Below are 17,385 nucleotides of genomic sequence, written 5' to 3'. Positions count from 1 at the left end.
CCCTGCATACTGGTGACAAATGATCTTGATTACAAGTGGCCAAAAGTATCCTGCATAATCATAAACCTTTAATGTTTGCATATATAAAGTTTACAAGGACAGAAAAAGTTGTGTAGAAAACATTTTCAAAATTACTGACAATGAATACAAAAGAATGGTCAATATTTGAAACCCTTAAAATTAATTAAAGAGAAAAATAACCCTTTTCCAACATGATTGCTTATTTAACAGACGGAGCACCAGCAAGTTTAGAGTCAACTTTAAAAAGAAATACCAGGTGTTTTAACAAGTCGTTTTACTATTGATCAGCAACTTTCATTCTGTCGCCCAGGCTAGAGTGCAGTGGTGTCATCATAGCTCACAACAACCTCAAACTCCTGGGCTCAAGCAACTCTCCTGCCTTAGCTTCCCAAGTAGCTGGGACCACAGGCTCACACCACCATGCCCAGCTATCAGTAATTTTTCTATTTTTGTAGAGATGGTCTCTTACTATGTTGCCCAGGCTGGTCTTGAACGCCTGGCCTCAAGCGATCCCTCAACCTTGGCCTCCCAAAGTGCTAGCATTAAACATACGAGAGCCACCATGCTGGGCCTCAAGTTATAATTATTTAAATTTATATTTTATATATTAATATGTTTATTTTTAAACACATAGAAAAATCTAAAGACTTAGATTCAGCTATTGTAAGTATTTTGCCATAACTGCTTCCTATACATACATATATTTTGGTTAAAACATTTCAAAGTAAAATGTAGTTATCATGTTGCTTCACCCCTAAGTTCTTAATCATGAGTTTCCTAAATATAAGGACATTTTCTTACATAACCACAATGTTGTTATTACACTTAAAAAATTCGGAATCATTATCTAATGTCATCTAATACTCTGGTTTGTCTCCATCAGCAAAATACCTTTTATAACTGAGTTTTGATATTGTTTTTAAGTAGCATCCAATCAAGTTTCATGCATTGCATTTTTGGGTTATGACTTTTTAATCCTTTTTAATTTATAAAATTTCTCAACCCTATCTTTTTATTTCTTTGTCATTTTCATAACATTGACTTTTTTCTACTGGGCCAGTTGTCTTTTAGAATTTCCACATTCTGGGTTTTTCTGATTGTCTCTTCGTGGTGCTGTTTAACATATTCCTTTTTCTATTCCCTATAAGCAAGAAAGGAGTTCTACAGACTTAGGTAGATTCACATTAAAATGTTTTGGTGAGAATACGTGATATGTGATGCTCTTATTTCACATCACCTCACAGCAGGACGTAGGAGACATTAGGTTTCCTCCTATTGCTAATGCTATGGTGTGGTGCTCCAAGGTGGGCAGGACTGTGCAAACCTAATCCCAAAGGCAGAGGAAGCTGTGAGACTAAAGAAAGAGGCTGACAAATCCAGTTTCTCAGAAGGAAGCATTTAAGAGGGACTTGTGAACGGAAGCCATGTGCCAGGCGCTGCCAGATGAGATGGGGAATCCTCCCACCGTTATCCTCAGACCCAGGGCTTATATATCCTAGGGAAGGAATGTGGAGGACAATCAAAGTTGAGCCCTCAGGGAAAGGCAAGAATTTGCCTAAGGGCAGGATTTATGGTAGGTACATGAAAGCAGAAATCTTAGAGACATTTCCAGAACTGGGAGAAATCAGAAGTCAACATTGCTGATTAGCACCTGAGATGGAGTTGCCTTACATCCTTGAGTGGTGAAGAGGGAAGGACTCTCTCTCCACTGTGAAGGCACATCTACAGCATAAACGAGGTCTTTCTTACATTTTAAGGAAAGAGGATCCATCTCATTACAGTAAAGGGAATTTTCATGGCTTTATCAACAGATACAATATTACAAAATATCTTACCATATTAGTCTGTTTGAGCCACTATAACAGAATACCACAGACTGGGTGGCTTATAAACAACAAATATTTATTTCTCAGAGTTCTGGTCGTTGGGAAGTCCAAGATCAAGGTGCCAACAGATTTTACATCTGGTGAGGGCCCAGTCCTGATTCATAGACAGTCACCTTTTGGCCGTGTCCTCGTGTGGCTAAGGGAGGCAACTGCAGTCTCTTTTATAAGGGCACTAATCACATTCATGAAGGCTCCACCCTTATGATCTAATCACCTCCCAAAGGGCCCACCTTCTAATATCACTACCAAGAGTGTTAGGATTTTAATGTATACATTTTGGGGGACGCACAAACATTCAATCCATTACACTTGCTCAATGAAGATTTTTATAGTTTTCAGCTTTGCAGCATAATCTATTTTACAAAAGGATAGATTAAAAGAGACTGACTCAGAAATATATAGCTCTCATTTGGATGCCACAATGATTAGATTTAAAGATCTGTTAACATTTTACAATACCAGATTGAGTGATTTTAAACAGATGTCAAATATATTTGCCGGCATTTTCAAGAAAAGTTAATTGATTTCAGTGTGGTGTCTCCCATTAAAAAAAGAAAGAAAGAAAAAGACAAGTTAATTGGATTTTAAGGACAAAGCATGATTTAATCAATCTAATTAAAAAGATTTGGGCTCCAGCTAAGACTTTCTCATCCACTTGTTTGAAAAGAAGCCAAATTATGGCAGCTTCTTTCGTACTACATACATAGTTGAGGTTTGCATCACAGTGCTACTACAAAAGTCACAAAAACCAATTGTAAACATGTGACAGGAGATTTTAAACTAATAGACTTGGTATAAAATATTAACTCATAGACATAGGAAATAGCATCTCACTGAATTTCAATGAAAGCTATTGTTTTCAAATATTTCATATTATTAGCATGTATTTGTTTAAATTTAAAATACTATGGTAAGATACATATATTATGAAAATTACATTTTGAAACTGTGTATTTATATTTTGGCCCAGAATTCTTCAGGAAGACAGATTTGAGGGATTCCTCCCCTCATTCAGCTTCCCAGTGATGATTAAACTCTTTCTGTTGCAACCTCTGCTGCTTCAGTGTATTGGTCTAAGTACTGCATAGCAGGCAAACGAACCTGGGGTCCTATAAGACTTATATCTACTGGTTTATTATAAAGGATTTTACAAAGGATGTAGATAAACAGACATATAGGGCAAGGTATGGAGGAAGGGGTGTGGAGCTTCCATACCCTCCACAGGTATGCCACTCTCCAGGAAACTACATGTTCAGCCATCTGGAAGCTCTCCTAATCCTGCCCCTGTGGGTTTTTACGGAGGCCTCATTACACAGGCATGACTGATTAAGCCACTGGCCATTGGTGAGCAACTTAACCTTCAGCCTCTCTCCATTCCTTGGAGTTTGGAGGTGGGGCTGAAGGTCTCAACCCTCTAATCCTGCCTGGGTCTTTCCAGTAACAGCCCAATCCTGAAGCTACCTAGGGGCTGCCAGCCACCAGTCAACTCATCAGCATCACTGGCGTTTTTAAGGATTTTAGGAGTTGTATGCCAGGAAATGAGGTCAGGGCAGAAGACCAAATATATGTTTCACAATATCACAGTGCCATTCTCAAGGCAGTGAGTGAGCTCTTGCTCCGGTGAGACTGGATTAGTTCTAGCAGGAATGGATTAGTTCTCAGGAGAGTGGGTTGTTATAATGCAAGGTTCCTTCTGTTTTGTCCCCTCCTCAGGTCTGCTTACTTTTTGACCTTCTCTGCCATGTTTAGACCTAGGACGCAGCCCTCACCAGAAGCCAAGCAGATGCCTGTGCCAGCTTCTCCCACCTCTTAGCCTCCAGAACTGTGAGCTAAATCGACCTCTTTTCTTTATAAATTACCCAGCCTCAGGTATTCTTTTGCTAAACAGACTATAAGACATGTGTTGATAAAACTGTCTGTTTCATAAAGGAACCAACAGGGGTCACTCTTGTGGCCATTTCTCTACTATTCTATCAGTGGGTAATACATTTTGTGACATTGTGTTATGCCAGATTCAAGGATGGTTTGGGGTATGAAAGATCAAAAACATAGGCACTCAGACTCAGACCCAAGTCAAAACATCAGGTTTGACTATCTAGGAATATTTCAGCTCTTAAAAGTACTTACTCTTAAACTGATGATATCAATATAAAAATGTTATATATCCAACAATTCTTTGGAATCTTCTTTCAAAGGAGGTTACCTCCTGACTGTTCTAAATAAAACAAAAACAGTATATCTGAAAATCTTAGCACAGCCTGTTTTTTTTGCTATGGTCGTGCATTATCTGTAGATTGATTAATGCAAGAATACAAATAGAGGCTCAAAAAATGAATTCTGCGTTCATTTGTATCTTCCTAATATGCCTTTCACTTTTCTGGAAGCAAAAGATGAATTATTTTTAAAACTTTTTTGATTAAATAAAACACTATTATAAGATATAACATGTAATATAGATTGTCATAAATAAATTTCTCACATCAGAACTCTTTACTGTGATTACTATGCTGTAATTACAACAATGAAGGTCTGTTTTGGTGAGAATTGGTACTCTGTGCATATCAAGTTTCATAGGTGATTGTAAAAGGATTGAAAAAGGGTGATTGAAAAAAGGAAATTGGAATGGTTCCTTTCCTCAGCCCTCAACCCATAGCATATATTACTTCTCAGGGAAACATAATACTGTTTTCTGAAGATAACAAAAAAAAAAAAATAAGATAGAGAAAAGGAAATGGGCTATAGAGTTGGAAATAGAGGAGAAAAGGTATGGACCTCTGGTTCTAGGAAATAATTCTTAAGTTTTATTAAACTTAAATAAAAATTAACCATACATCATTTTCTTTAGCAAAGGCAGAAGCCTAAGTTGAGAAAGCAGAATTAAAGCCATACTACAGGTGCTGATTGGTCCCTGCCAGCCTACATCCCCCTTTAAGGGAAACTGCATTGGCCACAACCCCCATAGCAGCCATGTTCTGCAATAAGGGATTCCCCCTCCAACCACTGACTGGATGAGGAATGGGCACCTTACCCAAGTGCAGAGGGTCCTTGGCTTTCCCAGTGAGCACTGACAGCCCAGCAAGAAGAACAACAAACCAGGTGAAGCAAAGTTTCAATATCAGGGATCTGAAATGGAAGCCCTGGAGAAATGGCACCAATGAGCAGTGGGAATTAGATCAAAAAGCCCTGAGGAATTGCAGAACATGAGTCCCATCGATGGCCACCAGTTTCTTCAAAGTCCCAGCAAGAAACAGAGGACACAAATGGTTCAAAGGTAGACACTTAGTAAAGCACTATTTGCAGATGTGTAGGCAGGGTTAAGAGAACAAAAGATGGTAAAGGCACCAGGAAGAAGTAGCAATAGAAGGAAGCCAGTACTACCCCAAGTATGAAGGAACAGGAGGCAGAAATAGTGTTACTGGAGCTCAGTGAGATCTGGAAATGTGGAAGACGGCTCCTTGGCAGGAGCTCTAGTCTAGGAATGATACAGATTCTACCAGAGAGACAAGTGTGGAACAGGGTAGGTGAGAGGAAGAAATATCCTAACCTCTCACTTTCTTCTTGCCCTCTGGTGGTCCATTCATTGGCCAAACCCAGTGGAAGCCAGTGACCATGGGAGTTCTGATATGATTCATCCCACACAGCACAGAAAAGAGCAGAGGAAAGAGATCAAACAGAGACCAGCCAGAAAGCCACATAGAAGCCAAAGTTAGGAACGATCTGAAGAAAGCTAGTAGAAAGAGGAAAACTATCCAGAGAGAAGTAAGTGACTTGAGAGAAAGAAAAGGTGGGGAGAGTAGCTAGTCCCTAGCACTGCCGTGACTCTGATGCCTTTCTGATTCCACTTCTGTCCACCCATCCCACCCCACCCCCCAAGAGCTTGAGGCCCCTTTAATAGGCCTTGCTTCCCTGCAACGAAAAAATAAAACAAGTAAACCAAAGACTATCAAAGAAAATAAGCACCTTTTTCACTCAGTGTTTCCCACTTAAAGGAACTCCTTTGGTATTAAATAAGCATCGTTTTCAAAAACACAAAAGAAGGACTGCACAGTTAAATAGAAAGAGGGGGCTAGTAAGGAGATAAATGAAGGAGATGAGGAAGCCCACCTGGAATTTGCCCAATGCCTTGTCTTTAGTAGTAAGTCTTCAAAGAGCATTTAAATGGATAGAATCTACATGAAATAATGGCAATAGTAATAATGCTAAAGTTTTGCTTTGGCTATAATCTGAGTTTCTACCACTTAAAAATATCATATGTGCAAAATCTTAACTGATTGGTGACAAATACTCTATGTTTATTAATCTCGGAGCCAGGATATCTGTTTGTACATATAAGTCTATCAGATTACATTTTAGCGTATCACAGATAATTCAGTGATTTTCAACTTTGTTTGCATATTAGAATTACCTGGAGAGCCTTTTAAACATATGTATGTCTGGTCCCATGCCAGATCAATTAAATCAAAATCCCAAGTGATAGGTCTAAGCATAGTAAAAGATCATTATGGTATATTACATTCTAAACTTAGGAAAGAGCTTATATATCATTTAGACCAACTTCATCATTGAAGAGGTTCAGGCAACAGCACTCCAAAATGTGTCACTTTGGTAGGCTCATTACTTTGAACCAAGGGCACTTGAGGAACATTGGGTAGAGGCAGAGGCTTTCTCTGAGCTCTCCTTATCTGGGTAGAGACAGATCATCCTAAAGGAATTCAACTGTCACCAATTCCATGCCCAAGGGTTTCATCAACCAGGGAAGATTAACTCTTATCACAGGAGAGGAAGACTAGAAGTCAGCACTTCACCCAGATGAAATTTATCATAAACTATTATCTACTCTTCTAAGGGTAATTGAAAGGGGTGATTAGAATTTGGGGCTTACAAGAAAAGGTTCCTATGGGCTGAACAAGTAGTTTTCTTTAGGAAAGACTAATGGGTTTTTAGGAGACAAATGGGAGGTAAGGAAGTTTGTGGTGATGTTGCCTTATGTAGGTGCCAGTGAGTGGCCTTTTTATCTTCTGAATTCATGGTCATGAAACTCCCCAGGAGGTTTACTTTTGGTCTCTCTCCTGGGTGTAGAAGCTGCCCTGAGGGAGACATTTATGGCAGCCCCCATTTCTCAGAAGTTTCTGCTTTTAGTCCGATAAAGGAAGCTCTGAGAAGGTTTCTGACATCCCAAAATGAGTGAGGCAAGGATCTCAACAACCAAGGTTTATTAAACCAGCTTTAGGGTGCATCTGGGAAAAACACAAGGTACAGATAGATGCCTCTGTGACTGTTTTTTCTGGATGCCTTCAGGAGGTTTAGTATTTACACATTTCCTTAAAGGGGGGAGGGACATGTAGAAAAAGGGGTAGGTAGACAGTAAGACAAATGGTTACATTCTTGTGAGACTTTAGTTAGTACCAGGAAATCGACATTTTCCATAAGATAAGGTGAATGAGGAGAAACAGGGAGTAAAGGAAAAATCAATTATGCAGATGTCTCTGGGTAGGTAGAGGAATGATTGGTTTGTCTTGTCTCTGTTCTGCACTTGGGAAGATAAGCTTGGAATCAACATTATCAGTGTGGAATCAAACAGATTTTAGTTTTAGGGGGTAGACTTAGACTGCAGACCTAAAGCTACGATTGGCATGTCTTTGTTTATGGGAAGCCAGCAAAGAATTTCCCTGTGAATGATCTGTGGAGGTAGTCCTTTGTAGATGCCTGAGGCCTTTTGCCTTTGTGTGGGGATCTGCTAATACATAGTGGTAGTAATAGCTACTCACTTGGAAGGGGGTTTTGTATGACTCAGCCTCCAAGTTTGAGCTTCCCTTTTACATAAAGAGTTGAGAGTGGGGAGGAAATAATGATATTTTATTTTCCTTTACACTTCTTTCTGCATCTATTGAATCTCTTCAACTCTCTTCAGATGTCTTCAGTTTAAAATAATCTTTATACCAACTCTGGTGTTCTGCATGTGTCCCCACATGATATAAAGAATGTTTAGCACACAAATTACAAACAATGATAAAATATGCAATGCTCTGTATTGTAAATTCCATACACTGATACTTCAATGTGACTTGCTATATCTTGTAAAAACCACTCAGTTTTTATAATTATTTTGCCAATAATAGTGTCAAAAATTAAAACTTGGAATAAATGCTTGGTTTCTATCCAACTCAGCAAAGTAGTTACTTACATCATTGACAAAAAGTGGACTTTGGACCTGAATGTTGGTTGATAATTTTGTTTAGATTAAGGAGAAAGACAAAAGTGAAACAATGAATATGTATGTCAGAACTTCACTTGTTCTTCAATGATATAAACAACTTCATTGCTGAATTGCATGCCAGTTTTCAAACACTGAAAGAATATTTCCTCAATTTGAGGGATGGGGAGCTAATCACAATGTGACAATTACAGATATAACACTTTTTAAGTTTAATATTTAACATTTCATTTCATTTCATTTCCACTATCGCTTTCTTAAGTCAACAGTAAGTCAAAACTTCCTTTGGAATGTTGGACAATTTCCATGGTGTAAATACTCCAATCATGGCTGATTTCAAGCAATCAACATGACAGACTCAAGACAGAGTTGGTTAAAGATGCTCAATAGCACACCACTAAATAGTATTTCCATATACAGACACAATAGACATAGCCTTAAGAGCACAGATAACGGTAAAATGTAGTAAAATAATTAGAAAGTGATGAGTTTTGAGTTTTCTAACCTTTGTTTTTAATGTAATTTAATTGTAAGTTTATGTAGTATGATTTTTAATAATAGCTGTGTTTAACTTTCCAGCTCTTTAAATTCCTGAAATTTTAGGAATCAGGTCTCATCAGTTGGCTCTAGCTCACCATTGACTAATGGATTTTACCAATGAGGAAACTGAGACTCAGAGAGGCTGTCACTAACTTGCTCTGCTCACCCAGGAGAGGACCCCCAGGTCTGATTCCAAACCCTCTCCCTTCCACTGTGCCTGTATTTGAAATATAACTGATTTATCCACACATCAACACCCAAACGTCTCAGTTTGAACAGATTTACCATTTGATGAACAGTCATTGCTTTCCAGTAGGTGGAATGGGAAACCTGACTAGGCCAAAGAAAGAAAGAAATGGAAAGTGAACATCTGCTTAAGAGGATATGGCAGGATCCGTTCCCTCCTGGGTTTTGGTCAAGTCAAGATTTAACAACCAGCAATTGTCCGCAAATAGTAGAAACGATAGATCCTTCATCGTTTTTAAAACATTTGTCATTCAATGTTCCTTTTCACACACTTGCATTGTGTTTAATGAGAACTTTAAGACTTATCTCAGAGGCCTTAGAAAGGGCAAGAATTAAAAATCAAATAAGTTTCTGAGTGAGGAAATCAAATTTATAAACAGTAAATCATTTATCCCTCAACATAAACACAATTTGGCCAAAGTTCTGGCTCACCTGTTCTCCACTCTGCTATTTTCAAATAAGCCACCTCTGCCCTCATCGACTGCGAACTAGTGCCGCCAGGTTGTGACACCTCTAGCCGTTCCAGCTTCAAAGCTCCCATTTCAGGCAGTTTGGGGAGAATTATCATTGAAATTAGCGTCCTAATGCCACAAGTCATGAGATTGCTCAGGAACAATTTTAATTTACACAGTGAAATTCCAGTAGAAAAGTGCTTTGAAAAGTTTTAGATACAGTAAGTTCAGGAAAAAAAAAGCGCTGCCTTGGAGAGCACTGCAAAGCTTCACAGCAACTCTCCGGTCCTAACAGCGGCGGCGCTCCCAATAGAGAGCGGAGACGGCCGCACATGCGCAGTCAGTCCCGCCGGGTCAGCCCTCAGCCCCGCCCCCCAGAGCGCTGGCTTTCCGGAGAGCCAGCGGGCGGGCGTACGGACGCTTACGCGCGGGCTGCGGCTGCGCAGGCGCAGTCGGAGCGCTTTCGCGGATCCGGCGCTTTTTTCTCTCGCGTGTCCACAGCGTTTGATTTGCGAAGTGCCGTTGGGTCCGGCAGGTGGTGAAAGTCTGGGCTGTGGGGCCCCGGCCAAGTCTCGGCAGCACGGAGGTGCAGGGTGTCGCCGAGAGTGCGGGGCCGGGCGCCGCCGGCGGTGTGCCCGGCCCCGGGGCCCCGGCTCCTGCTGCGGCTCCGGCCCTGACTCCCGCGCCTGTGGCGGCGCCGGCCTCGCAGTTCACCCTGCTGGTGATGCAGCCCTGTGCGGGGCAGGACGGGCCTGCGGCCGAGGGCGTCCTGAGGCCCGGCCCGGCCCCCGGGGGCAGCGTCGGCGCGGGCAAGCCCGTCAGGTACCTGTGTGAAGTGCCTGGGGATGGCGAGGAGGAGGCGGGGGAGGACGAAGCCGACCTGCTGGACACTTCGGACCCCCCGGGGGGAGGCGAGAGCACGGCTAGTTTGGAGGATCTGGAGGACGAGGAGGCCCACTCGGGGGGCGAGGGCAGCAGCGGGGGCGCCCGCAGGCGGGGCAGCGGCGGGAGCAGCGGAAGCAAGACCTGCACCTACGAGGGCTGCAGCGAGACCACGAGCCAGGTGGCCAAGCAGCGCAAGCCCTGGATGTGCAAAAAGCACCGTAACAAGATGTACAAGGACAAGTACAAAAAGAAGAAGAGCGACCAGGCCCTGAACTGTGGTGGGACCGCCTCTGCTGGCAGCGCGGGAAACGTCAAACTGGAGGTATCAGACCTTAGCTGGGGCCGTGGGGGGTGGAAAATGGAAGAAGAAACCCTATCTTGCTGCAGACTCCCATTCCACAGCCTGCCCACCCGCTGGGCTAGTGGCTGAGAGTTAATGAGTGTTTGCCCTAACAAAAAAGTTGATGCAAACATGTGCAAAGCCCTCACAATTTTGTTGCACCCATGTGTTAGGTGAATAAATTTCAGTAAAAATGATGTGACATCAGTGGAGCCATCATTTCAGAGATCTTGGATATGGGCTGGAAGGGTAGACAGTAAATAATTAAAATGGTTCATTGCTGAAGGAGCAGGCGGAGACTTTGGAACTTAGATGAAATTGGTACTGTGGACAAGGTAACTTCTTCCTGTTTTCAGTACTCTGTTCTCAGTATCCAGTTCTCAATATCCCTAGTCTAAATACTCCTGTACTTAGTACTCTGTTTTTAGTGTTCTTTTCTCAGCTAATCCTATTCTTAGTACTCTGTTCTTAGTACTCCTCAGTAGCCTGTTTGCAGTACCCCTGTACTTAGTACCCTGTTCCCAGTACTCCCATGCTTAGTCTTCAGTTCTCAGTACCCCTATACATAATACTGTGTTCTCAGTATCCTTGTTCTTACTACCCTGTTCTCATTATCCCCTTTTTTTCTTTATTAAAAATTTTATTTCTGGTATACGCAAAGAGCCTATCAATTCATTTGTTGAAGGGTAATTTTAAGCTACACTATCATAGACAATATAGTTCTGTGAGTTTTCTTAAACTAAATACATTTTTTTAAATTTATTTTTCCCTTTTTAAAAATTGTAATAGATTTAGGGGTTACAAGTTGAATTCCAATATATGTATATATAGTATAATGGTAAAGTCTGGGCTTTTTCACTACCCCTTTTCTTAGTACCCCTGAGGAAAAAAATGAATGATAATGGGGCATAAGTTTCAGAAAGTTTTTTGATTGTTTGATTTGAACTGCGTTGAAGGTTAAACCTAGTGCTGTGCAGTTGGACTTCTGGCTACACATCTGTGCTCTGTTATTTGCTGGCTTTGTGGCCTTGAATAGGCAATTAAACTCGTTTTAAGACTTACCTGTTTTGTCCATCCCAGTAACTGGAAACTATTTATACCAGTGTTTTCTAGCTTTTTCAAGCCAGTTTATCATTCTTCTCCTATTGACTTACAAATTTTGAAAGCTTTGGTTATCAATTACTTCTTCAAGCAGTATTTTACTGCTTCCTCCCCATTTGTTTTGGTTGTTAATTGGGCAAACCGCTATCAATTAGAGTGTCTCATTAAGCAATGTATAAATTGCCTCTGAGTTCATATATTCTATTCAAAGGCAGGCACACTCTGTTTTGGCCTTGGTAGCTTTATATGAAGAGAATGTTCAATTCCACTTGGCATTTTTTGTAATATTGAAAATAGCTCACAAGTAACTTTTTGCCTCCTTCTCCCCACATCTCTCCCACTATTAATTGTGAGACCCTTCGAGAGAGTGAAGACCCTAGGTTGGAAATTGTGGAGGGAGAGGAAGTGAGACAGGAGTGTTAAATACGTTAACTGCCAGTATCTTGCCTGTGATAACAAGGGGGCTTCCCAAAGTTTCAAGAAGAAGGAGGAAAAGCAACGACCAGTTCATTACATCATTGAAATGCCTGCAATCATGGATTATTATATTATAGTAACTGTTAATCACATTTTTGTTTTTGTCACTTATCCCAGGAAAGTGCAGATAACATACTCTCCATTGTTAAACAAAGAACAGGATCTTTTGGGGATCGTCCTGCAAGACCTACTCTTTTAGAACAAGTGTTAAATCAAAAAAGACTGGTAAATATCTGTTTGTAAAGTAGTTACAAATCTATTAACAAAAGTCATTTGTTATAAATGGAACTATTTAGATTTTTGAGATTTTAAAATTTGTTAAACTGGTCATCAGAATAGAATTGTGCCTCAGTGGCAGTAAACACTAGAATCTGAAAAATGCTCTCCCAGGACTCTAAGAGCAGACTCTAAGAACACTTTTAATCCTATTCTTTTCATTGACTAAACCTCATTGAATATCTGAGCAAGATGAGAGTTTATTTATTTTTTTCTTTTTTATTCATTTATTTACTTTCTCATTTTTTAAATAATTTTCAGTTGACATAGTAATTGTATTTATGGGGTACAATGTAGTGTTTTGATAAATGTACACACACATATAATTTTTAATTTCTTCCTGAAGACTTAGCTAGTTGGAGAAACTTGAATTCCAGTACTAGTTTATGTGTATGTACAAACTGGTATGTAACTGCCATTTTCACATATGGCCCCCTTTCATTTCCGTTTTCTTGCTATAATACTGGGTCAGTGCTGTTCTTAGCTCTTTGCTCAGGTTTCAAGAGAATATATTTGCCAGCATATCATGCCAAAAGCATTTCTTTTGTGCAGAGTCAGTAATAACATCATGCTTTACCCATTATTTTTAGATTTTAGGTGTTTTGATATATGACATCAAATTTTTTCATTAGTTTGCAGCTTAATTGTAGTGCATCAAATGCAAAAGTGAATTCAATTCAGGCATGTTTTGGTTTGTAAGCATATTGTATCTTGTTCAGGGACACATCTGAATAACTCCATAGCCTGAATACAATCTAATCACATAAGAATAATGCTACTAATATTTTTCTTTTTTCTTTTTAAGTCATTACTGAGAAGTCCAGAAGTAGTGCAGTTTTTACAGAAGCAGCAACAACTATTAAATCAGCAAGTTTTGGAGCAAAGACAGCAGCAGTTTCCAGGAGCATCGGTATGAGGGAACTTACCAAGAACATCCACATGTTTCTTACTTTAGTGTAATAGATGAACATATTTTTATACTGAAGATAAATGGGGTAATATATGTTAATGGAATGTAAACATTTTCCTGTAAATGTGTGTTGCATTTGGGGATAAATAAGTATTGCACTTTGTGCATCTAATCGTTTCAGATCATCATGAGTTTGTAGAAATCAACTTATCTTTCCAAAATAACATTTAATTACAATGTTGTTTAAAATATGTTCCTCTTCAGTCATTGTTACTGAAGGTAATGAAGCAGTTACTTTCTGTGGAAGTCATGAAGTTAATAGATATTAATCTTGAATCATCTAGCTCAGTGGTTCTCATCAAAGCGCAGTTGGGAATGTATAAATATGTTTTTTGGTTGTCATAGTGACCTTGAAAACTACTGGTTTTTAGTGAGTGGGCCAAGAATGCAAAATGTTCTACAGTGTCTGGGATAGTTGCACATACCAGGAATTATCTCATTCACAATGCCAATAACACTCCTCTTAGGAAATACTGACAGCTATTTGTAGTGATAACATGTAGTTGAGGCACCTAGAATTGGGTTCTCGTTATAACCTTTCTTTACAGTTGAGACTGGAGCTGCCATAGAGGTAAGCACATTTTATATCTATTAGGAAAATGATCACTGTTTAATATCGGTGAAATTAGGACATGCATCTCTTTTCAGAGATATGCTGGTAAAACCTAAGAGAGGAATTAACTCAGTGCACTAGAATGAATGCATCTCTTACAGTTGGTCTATTTCATATTACCTATTAGTGTTGATCTCTTTTAAAGCAGACACTGTTGTGTGTTGAATTTGTGAACAGTGTAGATCTCAGCCCACCAATGCCGGGACAAAATTATTTTTCTTATACTCATTTTCGTTAAAGAAGTGAAAAAGAAATCCTTTTCAAAAAGAAGATCTTGAAAATAAGGATAACATTTCAGCATTCTGTCATTGTTTTTAAAATTGAGCTATTTTAAGACTGTGTTATTCTTAAGTAATGTTAAAAAATGATAGGTAATCTGGATAGATACTTTTTCTTATATTTTCTCCTAGAAAAACTTTAAAAGGCAAACCTACCAATAACAAATGAAATGTCAAGAGAGTCTATCCAATGTTAGGATAAAAAATGTATGTGTCTCAAATTTAACTGTGCAAAAATTTGTTAGTTGGTTTTTAAGCTCTGAAATATATATCAAGTTAAATTTAGTAATGGCTGTTCTAAGAAGTACTTATGGAGAGAAAGAATGTTTTTATTCATTTTTTATGCATTTTATACCCAAGTATCTGTTGAAAAATGCTTTTACCAAAATTATTCATTAAAGTCCAGTTAACTTTTGAGTTGTCTAATTTCCTTATTCTATTCTTTAGTTTCTTTTCACTGAATGCAGATGAATACATCTACTATTTGTTATTAACTGTTAGTTCATTCTCATACTTACAGTGTTAGGAGCTTTATTGAATCCCTAAGAGCCTAAGTTAACTTTTATGGCGGAAAAAAATCAGCTTATGCTTCTTCAGATAGAATAAGAGAAATAGAAAAGAAAAAAAATAGGCCAACGAGAGCTGAATGAAAAGGGTTTGAATTTGTATATTTATAAGAACTTTGTGATGATTTTTAGTTGTCAAACCCTAGAGTTCATACTTGAGAGATTCAGAATCTTTCACCCAGTATATTTTTTAGAATAAGGTAGCAGCCCATTCATGAATTTGGATAGGAATAGGACAATATCGAACACAATGTAATTATTATCTGCCACAATGGAAATTTATTTTTTACCTTATATAAAACTATCAGTAAAGTTATAAGATTTATTTCAGGTAGATTTATTGCAGTGTGTCCCCAGTTTTTCGACCCTCCATGTACTCATGACATTGCCATGTGACTTTGTAGCTCCTCTTACCGCTTGAGCTCGAGTTTATTTACCAACCCTTTAAATCTGGAGTTCTGGCCTTGTCACTTGTTTTGGCCAATAGAATGCAGAGAAAATAACAAGATGTGAGCTCTGAGTAAACTTCTGAAGGTTTTGAACATTTCCACGTGTTTTTTTAGAATCCTACACAGCTGCCCTGGTGACAAGTCCAGCCTAGCCTGTTGGATAATGAGAGACACATGGTCTAGTCACCTCTGTTGTACAGCTAATAGCAAACAGCCAGATATGTGAGTGAAGCTATGCTAGATGAGCTGTCCCCCCATCCAACCTGCAAACTGACTACAGATACATTTGATACCAACTGAGATCAACCAAGCCTGGCCCAGATTTGCAGAACCACCCAATTGACCTGTAGACTTGTGGGCAATACTAAATGTTTATGACTATAAACCTCAGAGTTTTGGGGTGGTTTGTTATGCAGTTTTCTTGTAAATAACTGATACACCTAGCTGTTAATAGTTATTTATTGCTGTATAACATCTGAAAATTTGGTAGCTTAAAGCAATTTAGATATTTGTGATTTCTTACAGGTCTGTATACGATTACTCTGATTTTAAATACTAGCTGTGCAAATGCTTTCAAGGTAGGTGAGGCAGACCATGCTTTTCAGAGATGTCTAAGCAGTCTCCCACCCCACATGCTCTTATGCAGTGTGGTCCAGTAAGATCTTGATTTTATTTTTCCACCCCTTTGAGTCTGGGCAGGCCTTAATGATTTCTCTAACAAAGTATGGCAGAAGTGATATGTGATGAGCTGTGCCAGTTCATTGGAGGCTAGTGGAAAGGAGATACAATAAATGTAGATGTGGTATATTTGTAGTAATAAGAACATAAAGGAATTCACAGTGTCTGTTTTCCAGCAAAGTTAAAAGAGAAGTCATCTGTTAATATATTGTGCAGGAGGTCATAAGGGGCTTTAGAAAAGAAAAAATTAGGAAGATACATTCAAGTCAGTGAGAGAGATGGCTAGTAGCTAGTAGCCTGCTAATAGTCCCTGATAGCATTCTTCCCCTTTTTTCACAGTAGGATGAAAAGTGGCCCCTGAAGATATCCATGTGTTAATTCCAAGAACTTGTGGATGTTGTCTTAGATGGCAAAAGGGACTTTGCAGATGTGATTAAGCTGAGGATCTTGAGATGGGGAGGTTATCCTCAATTATCTGGATGGGCTCTGGATGTAATCACAGGTGTCCTTGTACAAGCAAGGTAGAGAAGACTTGACTACAAAGAGGATGCAGATGTGATGAAGCAAGAGGTTGGAGGCATTCAAGAGAAGGGTAACCAGCCAAGGGAATACAGGCAGCCTCCAGAAGCTAGCAAAAGCAAGAAAACAAATTCTCTCTTAGAGCTTCCAGAAGGAACCAACTTTGCCAACACCTTGACATTAGCCCAGTGAGACAGATTTCAGATTTCTGGCCTCCAGAACTGTAAGAGAATAAATTTGTGTTTTTTTAAGCCACTAAATTCATGGCTCTTTTTTACAGCAGCAACAGGAAACTAATATCAATCCTCAAGAGATAGGGGAATAGATCTCATCAGGTTTCTAAGCAAACACTGCTATCTTGCTTTTCTTATTTAAAAACAATAGTGGCCAACTACATTGTATGACTATATTAATTGTAATTAAATGTAAGAGAAAGGACTGGATACTGTGTGAATCAAAAAATCATTCCCCCCAAGTTAGAGTAGGTAATATTTATTGTGCATTGAATGCCCTCTGCTCCTTACCCAAAGGTTTCTAAACCACAACCAAACTCTTAGCTGTAAGGTTTATACGCAGTGGGATAATTTGGAGCCTTAAAACACCCAAATTCAGAAAGATGTTTTCCAACAGGATTTTCCAAAGCATGCCTGCAGCTAGGACAGGGAATGACTCAGGAGGCCCCAAGGGGTTCTGTCATGGTTGGTAACATTATTGCTTTTTAACTACTAACTAGTTAGTAGCAGTGCTTTGTTGTAGATTTAAGAACCTGTTGTCCAAATGTCTTAGTTTAGCATGCAAAACCTTTTACCTCCAAGCTCAGGCCTATTTCTATCCTGCTACTTTCCTTTACTTCAAGCCATTGTGAATTATTTAT

At 39.3% G+C, this 17,385-nt stretch overlaps 1 protein-coding gene across 1 annotated transcript; it reads left to right on the top strand.

The window, feature by feature from the left end:
• The first annotated feature begins 9,691 nt into the window (after positions 1–9,691).
• LOC123649092 (regulatory factor X associated protein) lies at positions 9,692–16,833 on the top strand. Its single transcript, XM_045567005.1, has 6 exons — positions 9,692–9,805; positions 9,877–10,566; positions 12,280–12,387; positions 13,244–13,348; positions 15,840–15,892; positions 16,332–16,833. The coding sequence occupies exons 1-5, from the start codon at positions 9,692–9,694 to the stop codon at positions 15,858–15,860; spliced, it is 1,038 nt and encodes a 345-aa protein (XP_045422961.1). The 3' UTR covers positions 15,861–15,892; positions 16,332–16,833.
• The last annotated feature ends 552 nt before the right edge of the window (positions 16,834–17,385 follow it).

Source organism: Lemur catta, chromosome 13 (assembly GCF_020740605.2).
Source record: "Lemur catta isolate mLemCat1 chromosome 13, mLemCat1.pri, whole genome shotgun sequence".
NCBI classification, from domain to species: Eukaryota; Metazoa; Chordata; class Mammalia; order Primates; family Lemuridae; genus Lemur; species Lemur catta.
Note: the sequence above shows the minus strand (reverse complement) of the source record. Positions and strands in the feature narration are given on the sequence as shown.

What these genes read in the sequence shown, in the direction of transcription:
- LOC123649092 (XM_045567005.1), top strand. Translation starts at nt 9,692, where the DNA reads ATGCGCAGTCAGTCCCGCCGGGTCAGCCCTCAGCCCCGCCCCCCAGAG. An exon ending in TGTTAAATCAAAAAAGACTG is followed by an intron (nt 12,388 to 13,243) that starts GTAAATATCTGT and finishes TTTCTTTTTAAG; the next exon opens with TCATTACTGAGAAGTCCAGA. An exon ending in AGCAGTTTCCAGGAGCATCG is followed by an intron (nt 13,349 to 15,839) that starts GTATGAGGGAAC and finishes GATTTCTTACAG; the next exon opens with GTCTGTATACGATTACTCTG.